The 19,391-nt window shown below is 41.1% G+C and overlaps 1 protein-coding gene across 3 annotated transcripts; it reads left to right on the forward strand.

Moving 5' to 3' along the window:
• Positions 1-12,667: 12,667 nt before the first annotated feature.
• LOC134483192 (uncharacterized) lies at positions 12,668-17,507 on the forward strand. Of its 3 annotated transcripts, none has more exons than XR_010060069.1 (5): positions 12,668-13,000; positions 14,031-14,190; positions 15,363-16,289; positions 17,009-17,114; positions 17,238-17,507. XR_010060069.1 is itself a non-coding variant. In XM_063278462.1 (5 exons), exons 1-4 carry the CDS (start codon positions 12,874-12,876, stop codon positions 17,071-17,073), a joined length of 516 nt encoding a protein of 171 aa, XP_063134532.1. In that variant the 5' UTR covers positions 12,706-12,873; the 3' UTR covers positions 17,074-17,114; positions 17,238-17,507. The 3 variants fall into 3 exon arrangements, 2 of the variants coding, with proteins under 2 accessions (XP_063134533.1, XP_063134532.1); XM_063278462.1 differs by having other exon boundaries at positions 12,706-13,000; positions 16,126-16,289; XM_063278463.1 differs by lacking the exon at positions 17,009-17,114 and having other exon boundaries at positions 12,705-13,000; positions 16,126-16,289.
• Positions 17,508-19,391: the final 1,884 nt, after the last annotated feature.

Below are 19,391 nucleotides of genomic sequence, written 5' to 3' on the forward strand. Positions count from 1 at the left end.
TGACCATCTCTGAACCTAAGTGCAGTTTTAACTTTGCAATAAAGGTGTGTGGTAGGTTAGCCTTACCAAATTAGAGTCCATGTTTGCATCAAACAACCAACCCTCGTGTTAAATGTCTGTGCCATGGCAATGCTATACCACACAATAGTTTATCAGTAAATAATACATTCTTGGAGATCACAGTGTGATCAAATATTTTGTAACATAGTTAGTAATTTCGGTCTATTATATAAATTAAGTTCTTTGACGAGGATTCTGTTGATATCTGTCATATCTGAGTGCATCATCATAGGAAACCCAAGGAACATCAAACCTGGGCTTTTGAAACTGTTGCACATGGCCAACTGGGAACCAAAACCACCCAGGAGACTACTGATACTTGACACACATAAATTAACCTCCCTGTTTTCATATAGTTTATGTCAAGAGGTCACCATTCCTGACCATGTCTCATTATCCAACCTGCTACTAAATGGAAGAGTTGGCATCAAGGAGGTCACCCCACAAAACACAAAACACCCATCTCAGATAAACATGTATGGTTTATTGAATCCAAAACATCCATGAATTTCAGGACACAATTAAAAGTCCAAATCTAAGGATAATAGATATAGAACAGAATTAAGATTTCCAGTTCATAGGTCTAGTAAACATCTTCAATAAATTATAGCAGAAAACTTCCATAAGGTAAGGAAGAAAATGCCATAACTGTACAAGAGGCCTACAGAAGGCTAAATGAATTGTACCAGAAAAAACTCTGCCATTCACATAATAATTAAAACACTAAATACGCAGATCAAAGAAAGAACTTTAAAAGGGGTAGGGTATAAATAACCAGTAATAAATAAATTCAGACCTATCTGAATTACACCAGACTTCTCAACAGAGACTCCAAAAGCCAGAAAAATTTGGGCAGATGTATTGCAGACCCAGACTCCTATACCCAGCATAATTCTCAATCACCATAAATAGAGAAACCAAGATATTTCACAACAAAACCAAATTTAAACAATATTTTTCTTTAAGAGAGCACAACAGAGGATAATATGAGGAAAACCCCAAGAAAATGAGCTAAACTATACACAAGAAAAACCAAGAAATTAATCAACTCAATAATTTCAAAAAAGGGAAGCAAACAAACGTGATTTCACCTATAACCAGAAAAAAGAGGAGAAAGCAGAAACCATTTGTCTTTAATATCTAACCAGATCCTCTGTCACCAGTCCCGCAGCTCCTAGGGACCAAACTGCCAGCCAAAGTATATACAAGGATGGCTCTATGGTTCTAGGTAACTGTGTAGAAGAGGACTGACTTAAGTGGCATCATGGGGTGGGAGGCCATTGACTACCCTGAGGCCTATTGCCCCACCAAAAGGAGATCCTAGAGGTGTGAGGTGGGGATGGATATGTGTAGGTGGGGGAACACTGTCACATAGGCAAAGCTGAGCAGAAATGGGATGTAAGATTTGATGAGGGGAGTCAGGAAAGCGGGACAACATTTGAAATATACATAAATAAAAAAACTAATGATTAAAAAATAGCCAAAAATAAAATAAAGTAAAAGGTAAAAGAAAAATTAAAACAAAACAAAGCAAAAGAAATCCTTGTGGTGGAGTGGCCTAATTCTGCTTGTATTTTACTGCTAATTTGTAGAACTCAAGACTGGTTAATCCAAAAAAAACCTGACCCTGCTCCCAGTTAACTGTGTTTATAAAGAAGCCACCAGCCACCAGCTGCACAGCCAAGAGCTGGGGGAGGGGAGCTTTGAGGGCTTTGCTAGAGAGGATCATGAGGAGGGAAGGAGGAAGAAGAAGCTGCCAGAGAATAAAGGAAGAACGTGTGTGATGGAGAGGAGAGAGGAAGAGGACAGCAGCCATGGTTAAGGGAGAGGAGCACCTGGTCCTGAGGGCTGTCCAAGGGGAACAAAGAGCAGCCAAGATGCTACACAGTCAGTAAGAGTTGAGCGTTATTGTTTGGAAAGTAGATCTGATACCATGGAGGGCAGGCAGCTGCACAGCTACTGTGCTGACGAATGCACACTAAAAATAAATTTAACAAAATATGTATAACCAGTAAGACAGCTCTGTAGAGGATCCTAAAAGGAATACGTTAGTTTGAAGGGAAGCATAAAATACCGGAGGACACAGGAAATAATGTAACAAAACTATGACAGTCAATCAAAAGAGGCCAATAAAAACCACAAAAATTAACAAAATGACAAAATTTAATACATGTCACTAAACTCAATTCCCCAGTAAACAGACATACATTTAGCCAGAAACAGGATCACCATCATGAGAGATGTAGAGGATATACTAGGGAAACAGACCTAAGACACAGGTCCCTATAGCAATTCTATGCAGTTTCTCTATCTAGCTGACAGAATAGATTTCAAACGAATCCTGTCCACAACATGTAAGGACATTCACTTCATACTTTGCAATTATCAAAAGATACCACAACTCTAAATAAATACATATTAAACACAAGCTTCCTAATTTTAAAAGTACATACTATCAGATAGATATGAAACTACAGATTAGCTATAACAGTGGTTGTAATTGGTTTTAATAGTCCATTCTGACCAGTTGACAGATCACATGCAAATAAACAAAAGAGGATGAGCAGAATTCAGTGACATCATCAGTCAAATGGACCTAACAAACTACACAGAACTATACATATATTTTCTATCAGCCTGTGCTTCTGTCTCCAAAATTGACTACGGGTTAGGACACAGAACAACCCTCAGGAAAGATAAGAAGGTTGAAGTAGTGTCGTGCATTCTATCTGAGCACAAAGGAATCAAACTGATATCACACAATTGAAAGTACAGTCAGTGCACACACTCATGGAAAGTCAGCAACACAAACAACACACTACTGAAAGGGCCAAGGGAGAAATCCATAAGGAAAAATTAAAATTCCTAGAAACGAATGACAATAAAAACACAAGCACCACAAATCTCTGTGATACAACATAGTTTTAGGATTTATGTTGCAATCAGCAAAGCCACGGGAGTGGACCCATCTAATCCCTTTGTCATTCATCAGAAGTAGCAAATTTGGAGTGCGCTCTTTTTGGTTTATGCCGTGAATTTACTCACCACATTCCCAATTTCCCATTGCAATGATAACATTTACTTTTGGCATTACACATTGGATGTGTATAATTTGCCTTTTGATTTTGTAGGGGGAATAATTAAGGGACTGCCTGGAGTATCATAAAGCACTGTGGATAAACTGTACAGAGACCGAAAGACTACAGGAGTCTTGGAAGCTGAGCTAATGTATTTTTTTATTATGATATGTTTAAGAACCTATGGGGAATTGGGAGTGGAATATGGTGATCTGAATGATAATGGCCCCCATAAACTCATATATAGGAATGATTATTCCTGGTTTGTGGAAATGTTCGGTAAGAATTATAAGATATCGATTTGTTCGAGGAATGGTATGAGATTGGGCATTGAGGTTTCCAAATTCAATACCATTTATAGTTAACAGTCACTTTCTGTGTCCAACTTGCAGATAAGATGTAAGATCTCAGCCAGTTCTTTAGAAACATGGTGTCCTACCTGCTGCCATGTACCCCAGCATAATAATCAAAGACTCATGATCTTGAAACTGTAAGCCGCAATAAACTTTCTTCTATAAGTTCCCTTGCTCATGGTGTCTCTTTGCAACATAGAAAAGAAAATAAGATTGGAAGGAACATTTAAGTGAAAAATTTCTCAATAAAATACTGACAAATAAAATTCAGGAAAATACCAAAAGTATCAGGTACCATGATGACGCTGGCTTGATTCCAGAGGTACAAGAATGTTTCAACAAATACAAATGAATAAACAATTTACCACATAAAACCAAGAACAGGAAACACATGATCACTGCACTAGAGGCAGACAATTTCTTTAGCAAAATCACACAGCGATTCAAGAAAAAGTCCTGCAGAAGCTGAGATATGGAGAAGACATAACTTCACAATACAAAGGCAATATACAAGGCCAACAGCATCCTAACTGGAGAAAAATCTTAATGCATTTCCACTAAAATCAGGTATAAGTCACAGATGTTCAATGCTGAACTTCATGGGAATGAAAAAAAAAAAACCTCAGAACTCACATGAAAGCACAACTGAGCAGGGCAGTCAGACACTGCTAACTAATAAGACAGTAAAGCACTGCGGGAGGCATCACCTTTAATGATTTCACCTTCATTTTGGGGAATAGTAAAAAAGAAAAACCAGCATGTTAATATCATGAGAGCAGACACAGTGCCTAATGGAATAAAATTGAAGAGCCTGATATTGGCCTATGTTCTTATCAGCATTTGGGTTTTGAGAAAAAGGAAAACAAACAAACAAAACAAAAAACTCACCACCCCCCCTCCCACCACCACACACAAGTGCAGTTTTCAACCTGTGGGTTGCAAGCCCTTCAGGGAACAACCACATATGAGACATACTTTATACATGCTATTTACATTACAATTCAAAACAGTAGCCACCTTACATTTATGACTTAGCAATGAAATAATTTGGTAGTTGGGGTTGGTTACCACAATGTGAAGAACTGTATTCCTTGAGTTGTTCTTGGTCATAGTATTTTTCTGCAGTAACAGAAATGTGACTGATACATAAACTGGTACCGAAGTGAGTGGAGATGTTTGTGAGGAATCTCTTGATTTTTTGGAGGAGGGTGGGAGACTTTGGATTGGGAAAACTGTTGAATTATTTAAGGAGATCTTAACAGTTCTTTTAGTTTGCCACATGGGAGACATAAGTATTGTGAGTCTGTGCAAAATAGAGCCTCTCTGATGAAACTTCAAAGGACTGCAGGAACTCTATTGGTGACTGGCTTAGAAGCAATTGATATAATTTTGGCAAACAATCTGTCTCTTTTCTGCCTGGTTACTAAGAAGTGACCTGAAGATAAATAAAAAACTGATTGACTAATTGTTTTGAGCAAATTTCAAGGGGTAGATATTGGGTGACCTTCCTCAAATGATAGGAATGTGTGTTTGTATTTTCAATTGTTAATGTAGCCAGGACTTCAGTTAATCCTGCCACATTCAGGGTCTGGATGCATAGGAAACTGCAAGGTCTCCCAGGATTTGGAAAATATCCCAATTGTTGTAAGGTCCTAAAACATGTTGTCACCCCACACAGCCCGAAGCATCTTAAAAGAACATGACCCCCTCATTCTCAAGAGGAAGGGTGGGTGGGTGGTTATTTGTCTGCCGTGGGTTATAGATGTTTATTGTCATTTAGGGGGTTGGTTGCAAGTTTTTACTGGCCATGGTCAGGGAGGAAACAGTAAAGCAGATTAGAATCAGGAATGTCTTTCTTCCTTTCTCTTTCTCTCCTCAAACCTTTTTCTCTCCTATCTAGTGTTGTGGGAAAGCAGGAGAAAGGGGCAAAAATGACAAAAGCATAGATTATTCTACCTCTTTTTATACTAGAACACAACACCAAGTCACAAAGATTTTAGGATGGCATGGATTTTGGATGATGATACAATTGAAAATTGTACTTGCATAAATGATTTAATTATTTTTTAAGATATAAGTATACAAAGCTTATTCATAATGTGGTGTAAAATTCTAATTCTATAAAATTACTACTGCACACTGCCATGGATACTTAAGGAATGCAAGCTAGTACTTTTCAACTATAAATAATCAGTCTTGTAGTCATGTTAGGTACTGCTTTAGTTAGGTACAGAAATAAGCTTTCTTTAACTTCCTGTGTATGTTTTTAAAGTTAAGCAGAAAGTAAATTCCTTGAAAAAAAGCTACATTTGTCCACTGAGATAGACTTTACATACAAAGGAGGTTCTCAAATCCTTTAGAGGTCTGAAGAATCTGCCATTTCAAATGTCCTAGTAGTTAAAGGCTTTTCACAGTGGGAGAGAACTCAACTCCTGGCATTGTCCCCAGTCTATTCTGAAGAAGATGATTGGCTCTAAATAATCCTAACTGGAGTTTCCTTGTAAAGGAGCAAAGTGGCCATTGGGTGAAATAGTACCCACTTACTGCTGCTGCTAGAAAGCTGTCCAAACTGTGCAGAAGTGGATCATGGGAGGTCTGTTGTCCAAGTTTTTGGAGAAAAAATAGGATAGTCCTTCAAGTGACGTGCTTCAAAGGATTGTTGTCAGAGCTCCTGGCCCAGTGAGTTGAAGGTGGATGCCACAATGACACAGGAACATTTGCTGACAGTCTGTCAGGGTAGCCAACAATTTCTGTCATTTCTTTAGATTTGGAAGCTGTTTGCTCTGAATTTCCTTTTATTCAGGCAACATTTCTCCTTCTCAGATCTCGGATGGGGTTGAAGATTAGATAGTTTAGTCTTAACATTTTCTTGTTATGAGAATCAGAAAAGAAAACTTGTTCACCATCGTGCAGGAATGTGACAGCCAGGAACCTGGACAGGAACAGGGTGGACATGGGAGGCCCAGAAAGCAGGACTGGACGTATAGCCCACCACAGCATCAGAACGCCTGAGACAACCTCTCTGGCTTCATAAATCCTGAGAATTGAGAATGGGGATGGCAGGAGAGTGTGCGTGGTCTGACCACTGCTCGGGACTTTTTAAAGCATGTACCACTCCCGAGCACATAGAAGAGCTTGAGCAGAAAGAGGCAGGTGCCCAGAAGCTGCTGCTGTGGTAGGAGGCAGTTATGGCGGTTGGAGGTGGAGTTAGGGGCGGAGTTAGAGGCGGAGTTAGAGGCACAGGAGGGATGGGAGAGGACCGAGGAGTTTCCTTGGAAGGACCAGAACAGACACCATCCTTACCCACTCCAGAACCCCACCCAAATCCACCCCACACCTTAAAATGCCCAGTCCACTGCCAAACGTCCCCATGCCAAGCATTCACTGCTTTATCCCCACTGTGCTCATTTCTTATTTTTTTTTAACTTCTTATTTAGTCTCTGTGAATCTCACATCCTGCAGCTCAACTCCATTCATCTACCCTCCCCTCAGGTCTGCACTCCACCCTTGCATCCTGCTCTAAATCAGAGCAAAAATATTCTTCAGCTGCAAGCTGAAAAAAGAAAAAGAAAAAAAAAAACACCATATATCCACAAAAGAGGTGTAAAATTATAAAATGAAAGACATAAACCCTTAAATTACTTAGAATTAACAAAAGTACTTTTGGTCTCAGAGGATGTATTATGGCTAAGAAACACAAGTTATGGTAGAGGATATAAAAGCTTAAAAAGTAATATAAAGTGATTTAGGTACAAGATTTTTAGACTAATATAGTTTAAATAATGAAGTACCTTCTCCAATTTTGCCAAATACAAAAAGATGGACTGAATATTGTGACTAATTTTTATCTGATACATATCTTAATTTTTCTAATTTTATCTAGGTTATTAATATTAAACTAAAGGTATTTCTTGGTGTAAAGGGGAAATGCTGAGGTGACCTCCCTTTGTACTAAGGTGTGTCAACTTTCAATTGTTAGTTCTGAACTGGCAGTGAGCTAAGTGCTGGCAGCATTTCTCTTGTCATTTCTATGTCCCATCATCAGGTTTGCTATTTTTTAGATGTTTGTCCTTCTCACCAGCTCAACACAAGCTAAGAGATGTATCAGGTGTTGTCTCACTGCCGACTGGATGTAATAAAGATCTGATGGCCAAGAGCTGCGCCAGGAAGTATGTGGGCAGAACTTCCAGGCACAGGGAGGGAGAGGAAAACTGAAGCTGCAGTTTCAGAATAGACATGGGAGGGAAGAGATATGGAATCGGAACAGGGAAGAGGTAAAGAGCTTACCACCCGGTGGGTCTCATAGTTAGAAGAATGGGGTTAAATTTAGAGAAGATGAGGGACTGCCCAGTGAATGCCCTAAGATTCAAACTATGTTAGAAGTCTCCATGTCCCATTTACACCTCAGGCAGCTCTGTGAAAATAGTACACAATACAGTATTAGCATGGCTTTGAGTCTGTGGTTTGGTTACTTTTGGTCACTGTTCTTCAAGACTGCAGGACAAGGAACAACACACAGGGCAAACACATGAAAACCATGTGCAGCTTAGAGTGGAAAAGATCACTAAGAAGTTTAGTGTTACAGCAAAGTCATGTGCTGAAAAGGAGGGTGACATAGCTAAGGAGATGAATGTTATTACACACAGGCCTCCTGCCTCTGTGCTGTAGAGATGTGGAAGGTGTCCTCAGGGCAAGCCTCTGCTCAATTAAAGTTAAAACTTGGAAAAGGGAGCTCAATAGATTTCGAGCTCCTACAAAGCAAGTGCATAGGGAAGCTGCTGCAGTTGTCATCCAAGTAGGCAGCTGACAGGTCAGTGCAATTCACGTGGGACTGAATTTTGAGGAAAAAACATTTTAAGATTCAGGATGACACGAACAGGACCCGGTGACTCTCGCATTTATTTTTTTTTTTATTATTTGCTGCTTGAATTAGAATGATACTCATAGTCTCATTTTTTTGGGTTTTCTTTCATCACTTTATCTACATTTCCAATTTATCTCCCACTCCATGTTCCTCTACATGAGTCTCTCTTCTGTCTCCCACACCCTCTCCCTATGAGATTGCTCCTCCACCCGCCAATTCACTCCCACCTCAGAGGCCTCAGTTCCAATATCATGGTTCATGAAGTTTCCTCAGAAACAAGGGTCTCCCGTCCCAGTGATCCCAGATAAGCTAGTCCTCTGCTACATATCTACCTGGAGCCATGGGCACACCCTGATTCTTTTATTAGTTACCTTAGTTAAGGTGTCTCTTCACAGCAATAGAGCAGTGACTGACAGGCTTAAATTCACTTTGCATCCCAATTGCTGTCCTTTCTCTTGTTACTTCTCTCCCACAGTTCCTCCCCAATGTCCTCACACCATCTCCTCTGAGAGAGTAGAGGAATATCCCTCAGAGTGTGCCTCCACCAAGACACATCAAGTTTTTGTAGTGCTGGTGGACCTTCTCCCACTGAGGCCAGGGAAGACACCTGAGTTAGGGTATCAGATTCCACAGACAGGCAAACCTTTGGGGATAGCCTCGGCTCCAGTTACTTACAACAGGGTATGTAAAACTGTATTTAACTTACAACAGTTTATTTACCGTCACCTGCAACTCCTCCTGAGGAACAGTGCTCTGGCCTGATGCTTTTGTGTTCAGCCGTATCTTCCTCTTTCTTCTGTGCTTACCACTGTAACACAGGAGAAGCTTCTAATATTAATGTTGCCAGATCGTTCCAGTCTTGGGGATAATTCTATTTTGAGTTGTGTATGGATTTAATATCTTCTTTACATATGATGAATGTATACTTCAGGAAATGACTGCTTCCTTGTTTCTATTAAGATCTAATCTCTAAGGGATTCTGATTAATTTTCCTGAATCTTGGGGGTATATATCTTAGGCCACCAGGTTGGTATGTCATCACTCGCTGAAGTGAGGTTAATTTTATAACACCTTTTGGCCACTCACTTTCAATGTCATTATGTGGTATTGCCTTAGGCTCTTTTATACACTCCCCTGGCTTTGGCTGAGTATATGTTCGAGGTCTCTCTACTACTGTGCAAAGAAGTGGGAGCTAGAGCTGAGCCAAAAAAAATAAGAAAGTATTTGTTCATCCAAAAACCAAAACAAAAAACAAACACATAACCAAAAATAGTTCTAGGGTTAAATATTTGTCCTGGTGCTGAACTACACTGCCAGAAGGTTTTTTGTTAAGTAAATAACACAATCTTGGGGATGACAATCTGATCAAATATCCTGAAACATGGGTTTGCAGTGTTCCCTACATTTTATAAATCAAGTACTCTGACCACCGTTTTGGTTGTTTTTGTGTTTCTGTGTTTGGTTGGTTTGATGTCTGAGTGCATCATCACGGGAATCCCAAGGAAAATCAGAAATGGGTTCTTGAAGCTGATGCACAGGGCCAGTATAGACCTAAATACTACAGAGGACACCCTGATTCTTAACACAAGGGATCATTTCCCCTCCCTCTTCTCACATAATTTATGACAAGATGTCACCTTTCCTAACCTTAGCCTCTTTTCCTAAGTGCTGCTGAAGGGAAGATTTGGTAGCAAGGGGTCTGGACTCAAACCACACCAACACTGAATTCATTTAAATAGGTGTAGTTTATTGAATGCACACACAAATACAGTTCAACCAGAGCAACAGCTCACAACTGGGTACTGGACATTGCTAGGCCCAGCTCATTGCAAATCCACGTGGGCTAAAGCACAAGTGCTGGATGCTGCTGTCTATGGCCCTGACTCAGGACATTTTACACATAATTTTTCCTATTTGCCTTGAATCTGATGGGTCCTATGTGAAGTTTATAGTTGGGGAACTTGTTAATAATAACAAACCTCATAACATACAGAACATAACAGGGTATGTGACCAGCACCACACACTTCAGTGTCAGGTTTTTTTGTTTTTTGTTAGTTTGTTTCTTGGCATCCATGATGTGGAGGCATATTACAGAACAATAGGAAAGAGCTGGCTGCTGTGTAACAAATTTGCTGCTATTAAGGTAGGTACGGGGGCAAGACCTCAGCAGTAGCCCTTAAGACGGGAAGGAGATGATGTGTTTGATAACTGAAAGGAGCTGCCTCAGCTGTGTTTCTCTGCCTGCTCAGTGCCCATTCAACATCACTCTGTCCCTGAAGAGGACCTCAAGGTCTGCTGCCTGCTGCCTGTGAGCCAGGACTAGGCACAGAAAGGCAAGGCCACAACACTGGTTTCCATTTCCTCAGTAATGCTGGATTTCCACTAATGTACTTGGATACACAAATACAGTGTGGTAAGTTATAATAGATCCTAATCATTCTTACATAGGGCAGCAGTTGATTGACTACAACTAATTCTATTTAAGAAAAAAAGAAACCTGACTCTTATGGAAATACACAAAGAAATATCTAAGATGGTGGGGAATGAATTCTGCCATGGACTGACCTCAGAAAAGTGGGATTGGGAGAAAGATGCATGGTTAAATAGCCCACCAGGTTCACATTGTGTCAACTTGATTTAATCTAAGGACAAAGAAGTGGAGTATGTCTGATGACTTTCTTCTAACCCCTTGAAAGGATCCCTGACGATTGGCCTCAGTATATCACACTTCTTGATGGGGCAACAACACTCAAGGAAGCTTTAGATTGTCATAGGCACAGTATTATGCTACAAACACAGATTAGATGATACTAAGACGTTCAGATGGCGATATCCATTTCTATGCACTCTTAAGTGGACCTAAGGAAATAGAGATCAAGATCTTTAGAATAGAAAGATCAGTTCCAGTTTTTTCTACCATTCCAAACTGAACAACTGGTAGGGAGAGAATGGTAGATAATCGAGAATTCGTAGATGATGCTTTGAATGAAGTGTGGGTTTCTGTGCTGGTTTTAGACAGGCTCTCAAGTATTACATGTTGCCCTCCCCCTGGCTGGCCAGGTTCACTATAAGCTCAGATAAACCTGCTTCCACTTTCCAATACATAGGCTTGCAAGAGTGGCCTCCAAGGACTGTGAGGACAGCATTAGCCTTTGACAGTTGAGGTGTGCAACCCACAACTATAGATTTCGTAGTTTTCAAATGTCTACCAGCTATTTCAGGTTGTTGCTGTTATATGCCTGTCAATCAAGGACAGAGAAAAATAACCTGATAGAGAGCAAGGACATGGTGATCACATCCTTGCCTCTTCTGTATGTTCTGGATGAAGTTTGTTAAAATTCCAATTTATATAGGGCCCATCACATTAAGGGTCACTATGCACTGTTCTATCTAAAATGGCCTAATCAGAACTGACTCCCATATAACACTTCCTGCAGTCCTCATATGAGAAGCTTGAGCTTTTTGTTTTGACTTTTTCTTTTCTCTTTCTTTCTTATTTTTTTTTCTTTATAAGTTGAGAGAAAGATAGGGCCATGAATTTGCCCCCAAATTTGAACTATGGATGTGATCAATCAATGTTAGTGTGTGCATTTTATAAGGTATTCATTTTTTACTGTGATAGATGATTTTGTGTTTGGTGGGGTGGCCATTTCCCAGTGTACAGGTGCTGGGACCTCGCTCTATCCACTTAATGATGTTTATAGCCTCATTTCAGATGTTTATGTGTACCCCCTATACCTCTTGACTATTTCATTTTTCTGATATGAACTCATGGTCTGTCTTACTCAGGCCTGTCAGCAGTGCTCCTTTGGCGACATTGGTGCAGAGAGGAGAACCCCACAAGCAGCATGAGGTTCCCTTCACTGGAGTCTCCAATATTGCATTTTCCTCTGCCAACTGGTCTCCACAGTTTTCCTAGAACCATAAAGACTTCAAATCTTTCAACCAAGGAGTTTTCTGGCAATTGTCAATTGCTAAGCACATGACTTCATGAGTGTTCCCCTAACACACACCCATGTCGTAACCTACCATGCAGACTATTTCTTGATGTGATATAAAGCACCTGTACATAATGAGACAGGAGAACTTTTGACTGCATATTCAAGCTGGTGTGAAATCTCTGGAAGTTTTAATGGCTAACATTGGTGAATGAGGACAATTTGAGTTAGGATGAGACATTTTGGGGCAAGATATGGAAGGAAACATTCATTTAAATGCATAGGAACTACTAAGTTTTTTATAATCAAGCCTTGAGGAAAATTTGGCTTTGGAAGCAGGAGATTCCCAGTGGCTCTCCCCAGGAAAGTCTCCTGGAAAGGGCACCTCAGCTTATGCTCAGTACAGGGAGAACATTAGCAGGAGGCAAAGTCTGCTCCCCATGACATCTGCTGTCCCTTCTTGGACATTCTATTATCTCCTAGAAAGTTCTTGGCATCCTCTGTGATGTCACCTGTATTGTAGTGACGACCAGTGCCCTAGTTTCTCTCAGTCTGAGTCTGGCAGTCACAAGCTAAGACATGTTTTCCTGTCTTAGGGGGCATTTTGGGAGGGGGAACATCGATTGTGGAGAGACTAGAGTGAAGGAGTCTGGCCTTTCGTCTCAAAGTAATGATGGGCAAAGACAGCACTTCTGGGGAATGTGTAGTAAGTTCTGGGCAGTATATTTTGAGCTTCCTGTCAGGGGGGCTGCAGGCTTAAGCTGACCTTTCTAGCAATGGGCCATAACAACTGCAGCATCTGAAAAGGAATTGAATTTTCATGAATATCACAATTCCTTAAAGTCAAGGATTTCAGAACTTTAGTTTCCCCATCCCCACAGGGAGGATATGGTAAGGCCAATGCTAGTATACTGTGAATTTCTGGCCTTTACTTTTACAGTGCATTTGTTAGGTTACATTGATATAATAACACGATCAGGAGTCATGGAGGGTCCACCTTTTCTGAGTTTAGACAGCACAGCAATGTATTTCACTATCATTACTTCTTTAAATACAGTGGATATCTGACAGAAGGAACAGGGAGAGAATTGTGCTCCAGGCAATAACCTTATGTTCTTAGACCTTCTCTGATTTCTTCTAATTGCAGGGTCATCGTTAGCTTTATATATTAGAGGTTGTGTGTTACAAACATTTTTCTAAAATACCAAAACTATTAGGAACGTGTAGACCAAGATTCAGCCTGTATCCTATTGGCACTTCTGGGGCATTTGGTGTTTCAAATAGGGGAATTGATAAGTCTGTTCACCATATCCTCCCCAGAAATGCATTTTACACCCAAAATTGTTGGCATAGAGTATCAGGGTAGGACATCTGAGTGTCTCCAATCACTCAAGTTTTGTGGATGGTGAATTTATCATCTGAGTTCTGAAACCACAGGGGTGAGGGTCCTGAAACCAATCTGGACCCCGTTCAGCTGATAATAATCCGGGAGAAGCCATCTCCGTGGTCCATGTAAGCATGTGATATCCGGCATAGGGAACACCTGGCTGCTTACATCTCTTGGTCTCTATAGAGTAGTGGGGAACTGAGATCCACTGAGGAGGCCTCATAAGCATAGACCAATCGCCTAGCAATGACACTGGGTTCCAGGCTTGTTCTGTGTAGGCCTCACTGTGGTCTATGTACACTCTATGCATTCTCCACATGCAGGTTCACTTGTGTTCTTCTACCTACAGATGCTGGGAGAGAAACATCATCCCCTGGAACTGCCCTAAGCGAGAAGCAGGCCAAGAAGGAAAAGGAGAGACTGATTAAAGAGCTGCAGCTCATTACCGAGGAGAGAAATGACCTGAGAGATCGCCTGAGGTTTCTGACAGAGAGATCCATGAAAAATAGGTATGAACCGAGCCAAATGGTCTTGTTTCATTCCTGGGTCTGCAAGGTTACCTTCATCTTATCCATTTAGGTTTTGGGTTCTAGAAAGCTGTGCCTCCCTAACCACCCTGTGCTAAACCTCACCTCCCATATAGAGGAGATTCAGAACCTGACCCTTCCTGAGGAGCGAGATGGAAAATGGACTCATCTGCTTCCATTTATTGAAAAGCAGAACTTGTGGTCTGAATGAAGATTTCAGGAATAAAGTCAGGGAGAGTGAGTGCCCAGTGTGCATTTGCAAAGCCCTTGACAGCTGGTGGCTTTGCAAGATTGTAATTGCAGTGAGTTTATGGTGAGTCTCTGTACTTGCTAGGCAGGGGACTGAGTCCTGGAAGATCCAGGCAGCAGCCTGAGGGGCCTGGTCTCAAACTGTTCATCTCAATGCTTGACTAGAAGGTCTCAGGCTCAGGCCTGTTTGTCATTGTCTGTGTGTCTTATACTCTGAGACAGCAATGGTGCATGTATTTCTCCTGTTTCTCACAGTGCTCTCTGTTTCCATATTTGTCTTTCTCTTTTCTGACTCTTTACAATTCTCTATATTGTGGGTGTGTCTCAGTTTGTGAGTCTGTGTGTGCAAATGTCCAAATACATATGGACAACTTTTATATGTTTATATTTCCCTCCACAATTGGAATCTAGTGGTCTATGTCTTGGGCTGAGTATTTACCTGTAACACTTTCATGGTGATGCGAATGCTTTGTTCTGGGAGCCCCACTGTCAACAGCACAGTTCTTTGCCTATGTGAGCACGTTTGCCTGTATATTTGTATTCGTTGTACAGATTATAATTTTGTGTTGATATATGGTCTTTTATCAAAACAGGATAAAAGAAATCACAGATTTCTGGGTGTGTTGGGGTGGGGGAGCATGGAGAGGTGTGGCCAAGGCTCTTGATAGCTTAACTGGCTTGACTGCAGATTTCTTCTTGACTGAACAAAGGGAGCCAGGGAGCCCTCCATCTGGATGCTGAGACTCTGGTGTCCTGGACTCAGAAAAACACGTTTCTGAAGCTAAAGAAGATCCCAATATGTAGAATTCAGAAGGTGTCCTTCCAGGACTGGGGTAGTACAGGACCCACCCTGAGTTCATATATTCCTAAATGCTGATGTTCATTGTATTCTATCCACACTTCAGGCCAAATCCTTATTATGAAGACCTGGAGAGAATGGAGGAGGAGGTCATGTCAATTCTGCACAACTTAGAGATGGAGAACACTGAGATCCATGAGAACAGCCATAAGCTGAAGAAGGAGATGACCTTCTCTAGCTAAGTCCTGGTCAGAAAGGCTATCACCTGTGGAATGGCCATTTCTGACTTTCATTGTTCTGGATTGGATGATCTTCAGCTCTGGTTCTATCTCTTGTGCTGTTCACACATCAGTGTGCCAGGGTCATTAGGACTCAGTTTTCAGTTCCATAAAAGACTGTTACTCATCCCAGGATTGTTTAGGCATCTTCAGACGGCTCTAGATAGAACAGTACTGATTGAAGTCAGCAGGTTATTAGGCTGACCTGGACCTCTGGGGTCATACCAGGTTTTACAACACTCAGTGCGTGGACCACATGGTTAGCATGACCTTCTCTTGGTTGTACTGACCTCCTTTGAGGGTATTGGCCCACTGCTAATTGATGTTGCCCCCATGCATTGGGCTTTCATGGATAGATGTAGATCTGTGTTCTTTTTGAGAGATGTGGACAATAATTGGTGCTTGAGCCAAACAAACAATTTATTCTCCCCCGAATTAACTCTTTGTGGTTTGTGCAGGAGCATTATATGTATCGAGATGTATTTTATTAAGTCTGCATGGGTATCTGGGTCCTGGTAGAGTTAGTGGCACTCAGGAGTGGGAATGGGAGAAAGGGGCAGCATGATCTTACTATGCAGACTGTATTTCCAGAAACCTGCTCAGCCAGCTCCTGATGGAGAACACATGCAGGAAGAAGTTGGTCCCACTGAAACAGGAGAGCAAGGAGGTACATCTTGATTGTGCACTGAAACAGAAATATTTGGTTGACTTCAACAAGAAAGATAAAGACCAGCAACGTCCAGACCCAGCATCTGGTAGGGACGAGCAGATATGTTAGCTTAACAATATCTGATATCATTTCCCAATTTGATTCATCTTTGCTTTCTCCTATCACCTTTCTATTTACACTCACAACCAGCCAACCACCTCATGTAATGGAATTGTTCATTGCTCTGCCTATGCACAAGTATTCTGGGAAGGTAAACACTTTTCAGAAACTGAATTATTGTGCAAGCATATTTTGCTGCTCTTTTTGAAGCTGCAGTCTAGAAATGGTGACAGATTAATAACACACCTCATTATTGCATATCCATGTGATAGATTGGATCCTATGCAGAGTTTTGAACAAGTTCTTGGTTCTTTGACAAGTGACACTCTCTGGTCATGTGACTTCTTGTGTAGGAAGCACCTTTCTGGGATAAGAACCAAGTGCAAATGTCAAATTAGTTCTTGTCATTGGCTTTAACCTTGGTGACATATGGACATCTCCTTTCTTCCTGCAACCCAATGAGGTCTCTTTCCATTGCCCTGTTCTTGGTTTGCACTGGTATAAGTCTGGGTCCCAGATTGTCAGCCCACATTACTGTGAGGCTTGCTGGAGATTTTTCTCTTCCTACAGTTAGCAACAATGATATCAGTTAAAAGGTCCATGTCGACTTTCCAATAGAACTGAGGTGGTAGAAGGCAGCATTCTGACAGCTGGCTTGCATTTCCCCACAAAATCAGTGTCTGAAAAACTGCCTTCCTCTCCCAGGTCTCAGAAAGTGCAAGAGAGCTGGAATTGGACACACCCCAGTAAGAGAGCTTCCTGAAGAATAAGTTGCTTTCTCAGGAGTCTCTGATGACAAACATCCTGAATGGTAACAACATTTTTTGGATGAAAATTCTTCCTCAGAGTTAATTTGTCATTTCTTAGAGACCCTAAATTTATATAACAGTAAGCCAGCCTGACTGATTGAGGTCTTACTCACTTTCTTCTTCAGAAATCACCACTTAAGAGACAACTGGGGGGACCGCCTTTCATTATGTGTGCTAGAAGAGAAACAGCAATACATCTGTGCTTCTAAATGTTCGTGAAGAATATGATGTTTAGAAATATTTTTGTTATGATTTTAATTGAAAATTTTTTTGTTGTTTCATATTTATATGTTCTTGTTACTATTTTTCACTTTCGAATATTTTTAAATATTTTTATTCATTTTAATCCTGTTTTGTTATAAAATGTATTCCTTATGAATAAATATTGAATTCTATCTCTTGACTCTTAAAACCATCATTCTTACTCAAGGGTTCTGTCCCTCCTGTGGACTTAGAACTGACAGGTGGAGATGGATCTCTGCATGTTCCATGGAGCCTGGGCTAATAAGTGAATTCAAAGTCACCAAGGGGTACCCAGTGTGACAGTGTCTTTTGTGTGGATAATGAGGCTGTTTCTCGGACACACACTTTATGAAGTAATCACTGACATGCTCTACCCAATTGTTAGGGTTCATGTGGTTCTTCTGAGAGAGCAGCAGATGCTCTACCCTGTGAGTCATCACCACAGCTCCTGCAGGTGGCTTTTGTTATTCCACATGAGGTGCTGTATTAGGTGGACAGGATCACCTCCAATCAAATAGAGAGATCTCAGGAGATGTGTGTTCACAGGGAACTTACTGAGCCGTGCGTGCTCAATGTGTTAGGTTGTCAGGCATCCCTACAATGCTCTGGTGTCCCCACTGCTCACTGAGGGTCAGGATCATCCTCCAGCATCACTTAGTGTCCATATTAGAGCAGATCTTTCACCTGTTATCTATGATGACCATATGTATTATGCACATCTGATAAAATACAGAATAGAAACTAGATTCCTTTAGTCCAGATTGGCATAATGAGTTTTTTTATTGTTAGCAAGAAAATTATTTTAATCTCAGCAGTTTAGGGAGGAACCTCAAAGCATCCATAGTGAATGTAGCCTGCAGCTGTGAACAGAGGTTTCTGTTGGAGAGCAGGCCTGTGCAAGCCCAACCTAGGTGGGACAGTTCAAGCTACCCTTTTTCCATGGCCAATCTGGGATTGTATTGAGAATGTATTTTTTCCAGGTGACTGATTTCCAATTTATGGAATTGAACTAACTTACTGAGAGTGGAGGTGACTCAGAGAGTTAAAGTACAGAAGGAATAATCCAGAATGTCCACAAAAGCTTGCTGTCACACCAGGGCTTTTAAAAGCTCAGCAGGTAGAGAAGCAATGTAGTATTTGGTTATTCTCATGCTTAGGTCTAGTCATTCATTATAAGCTGAACATGACACAAAAAGAGTCATCTGTGTCACAATAGAAACTAGTTGTAACTAGATTCACACCACACTATCACATCACCAACGTATTTGAGGTTCTCAGTTACTATCTAAGACCCTGGAAGAGGCCTGGGTCTTGCTACACAAACTCATAATTTATGTCTTCATGACACTGTGTGCTTTGTTCTGTTGATGCTACCATTGGCATACAATACCTTGGATACTTTGTGCTGACATCTGTGACCTGAGACAATAGTTCATGTCATCCTAACCTGAATAAACTGTCCTTAGAGTACAGTGTGGTAGGAGGGGCCTTCTTTTCCTATGAGATAGCAAAACATTACCACTCTTCAGTCAAGTCTGTCAGCCATTGTCAGTGCCTGTCTTGATATGTCCACCTTTTCAGCTGAGAGTCTTCATCCAGGCTGCTCTGTAATTCTGTAGAAGATTAATAGGTTCCAGCCCTAGGATTTAATTCATTGGGACTGTACTTGCCGAACATGCTCAAAGCCCTGTGTTCCACCCTAGACCTCTGTGCTTTAGAGAAAGAAAATAAAGAACCACATTGCACTTGAAGTTTCTCCTCCAACAAAAGGAGAGCCTGCACAGGGCCTTTAAGTAACTCTAAGCCCCAGGTTCCCCACAGCTCCCTCCATCAATTCCATTATTGGTGTGTTTTCATTACTGCTCACTTTCTTCTTTGTGTGCAAAGAATGTGCACCATGTCAGAAAAGTGTGTGTGTGTGTGTGTGTGTGTGTGTGTGTGTGTGTGTGTGTGTGTGTAGTCCCTAATGAAAACTGTCAAGTTACATGCAGACATATGCTAATACTGTCCCATGGCACCTTGGAGGGAACACTGAA

Source organism: Rattus norvegicus, chromosome 19 (assembly GCF_036323735.1).
Source record: "Rattus norvegicus strain BN/NHsdMcwi chromosome 19, GRCr8, whole genome shotgun sequence".
Lineage (NCBI taxonomy): Eukaryota > Metazoa > Chordata > Mammalia > Rodentia > Muridae > Rattus > Rattus norvegicus.

Excerpts from the sequence above, each read along its gene's own strand:
- LOC134483192 (XM_063278462.1), top strand. The coding sequence starts at position 12,874 with ATGTTTTCCTGTCTTAGGGGGCATTTTGGGAGGGGGAACATCGATTGT. Across the intron at positions 14,191-16,125 it reads GAGAGATCCATGAAAAATAG|AAACCTGCTCAGCCAGCTCC; the intron begins GTATGAACCGAG and ends CTGTATTTCCAG. Across the intron at positions 16,290-17,008 it reads ACGTCCAGACCCAGCATCTG|GTCTCAGAAAGTGCAAGAGA; the intron begins GTAGGGACGAGC and ends TTCCTCTCCCAG.